General features: G+C 43.2%; 1 protein-coding gene across 1 annotated transcript in view; it reads left to right on the top strand.

Annotated features, from left to right (window-relative positions):
- The window catches only part of LOC104949782 (unconventional myosin-IXa-like), a 4,086-nt gene extending 2,648 nt beyond the window's left edge, over window positions 1-1,438 (top strand). The window contains exon 5 of the mRNA XM_010776188.1: window positions 1,144-1,438. Coding sequence (XP_010774490.1) covers window positions 1,144-1,438 — 295 coding nt within the window. The remainder of the gene's footprint in view (window positions 1-1,143) is intronic.
- The last annotated feature ends 533 nt before the right edge of the window (window positions 1,439-1,971 follow it).

The following is a 1,971-nucleotide window of genomic DNA, read 5'->3' on the forward strand; positions in this document are numbered from 1 at the left end:
CGGCTGCTGTGCTCTCAGGTTTTTGTCTCCTGTTCCTGAGCCTGTTGGTGTTCAGCTGATAGAGGTGTGTTATGATTCTATCTTTGGTTTATGCAGCCATGTTGATTATCCTCCTCTGCAACTAGCCTGAAAATATCAATGGGTGTCGGGGGTAGAGTTCTTCAGAAGTTGAACGTCGGCAACTCTTACCCGTGAAGTTCAGAACCATCGCTGGGCTCTGGACTTGTGATGTGAGATTCCCCCCCGGCTGAAAGCTCCCAATAATAAAACCACATCTAGTTTGAACATCAAAGCTCCTTGGGTGCCTTCCTTGTGTCTCTTGCCCTGAGTCCCGGTGACTCCCCACTGCATTGCTACACAGAAGTTTCCCTTACAATAGCTACAATAGGGCTGCTCGATTATGGCAAAAATCATAATGTCGATTATTTGGGTCAATAATTGATATCACGATTATTAAAAACGATTATCCATTTACTTTGAAAACATCAATTTATTGGAGAAATCTTTTTTGAACAGTATGTTTTTAACAGCAATAACCAAAAATAATTAATAATAAAAAATAATCGTTTTATTTCAATTACGTTGTTTTCGTAATCGTTGCAAGCCATAATCGTAATTGCGATTAAAATACGATTAATTGAGCAGCCCTAAGCTACAGTATGTGATTAACATGACGATTCAGCCTCTATGGAGATAGACATATGACAAGCATGACCATTTCTGACGTGGACCTTATAGCTAATCTGAACAAAACATTGTATACTGCTTTGAACCGGTATTCCTGCATCTTGTGACTGAGTAACACCCTCTCTTGTATATCAGCATCTGAAGGACACTGTTCGGGGAACTAGTTGTACCATATGCTCTGTATGTGATGACTATGCACTCTTGCAAGGATAATGAATACATGTATCCTGATATTGAAGCTCAAGCCGGTGACGAGTGATATTTTTCTAACAACAACCATGTGGAGTTTGTTTGGTATTCTCATGCTCTAAAGTAGGAAAGCAAAGACAAGATAGAGAGCGGGAGAAAGACTGGATGGCAGAGGAATGGAGTTGGTAGTAACTAAAAGAAACTAAGCATGCTTTAGGCTAGTGACAACCTCAAACTTCTTCAATTGCAAGCCGCTGGCGTGCCTAGTCTGAACTGCCTGCAACTTGTACCAAGACACACAACTGGAGAACGGGTGAGCTCCATTAATGGCTTCAAACTCAGTCTGTCTGCAGGGGGAGGAACAGATTATCCGACTCTGTCCTCAGAGTCCAGTCCAACCACAGAGGGACTGTCTAGGTTCAATCTGCCCCTTTCAGCACTTGGGAGAAATCCCCGAGCGGGTGAGAGTACATCTTCCCCGCAGCCCTCCCCCGAGCAGCTTCCTCCTGCCACCAGCGGCCATCAGTCAGTCACAGATCCCGCCTCCTGCCCGTGTCTCTAATCGCCCACGCACACTGTCACAGTCGCCTGCCCTTCCAGTTAAACACAGACAGCCAAACAAAATCAATCTTTACTGAGTGTCCGTGTTTAATAAGGCCCTGTTGTTTCTTATGGACTCTGACAACATGATCAGCCCCCGCACACACACACACACACACACACACACACACACACACACACACACACACACACGAACGAGAAAGTAAAACGTGGCCACGTTTTATTTATTTTTCTCTCTATGAACCCTCCAGGTCTCCGTAGAAATGTAAAACATGTTTTTGACAATCTTTATTTAGCATATTCTGGAAATTCTCTTGTTCCCATATGTCTTTTGTTTTTGGTTAACTTCTTAGATTAGGTTTGGCTGTGTTCTCAATACAAGGGAATTCAAGAGGTGGTCGCTGAGGTTGTTTGAGTCCGCTACAGCGTATGACTTCTGTTGGGAAAATACTGAATGTACTCTTTCAAGGACATTTGCACATGATAACGAAGTGTATAACAGTGAATATGGCAAGATGTATGACTACCTAGTAA

Source organism: Notothenia coriiceps, unplaced genomic scaffold (genome assembly GCF_000735185.1).
Source record: "Notothenia coriiceps isolate Sejong01 unplaced genomic scaffold, NC01 NC01_scaffold00000339, whole genome shotgun sequence".
Lineage (NCBI taxonomy): Eukaryota > Metazoa > Chordata > Actinopteri > Perciformes > Nototheniidae > Notothenia > Notothenia coriiceps.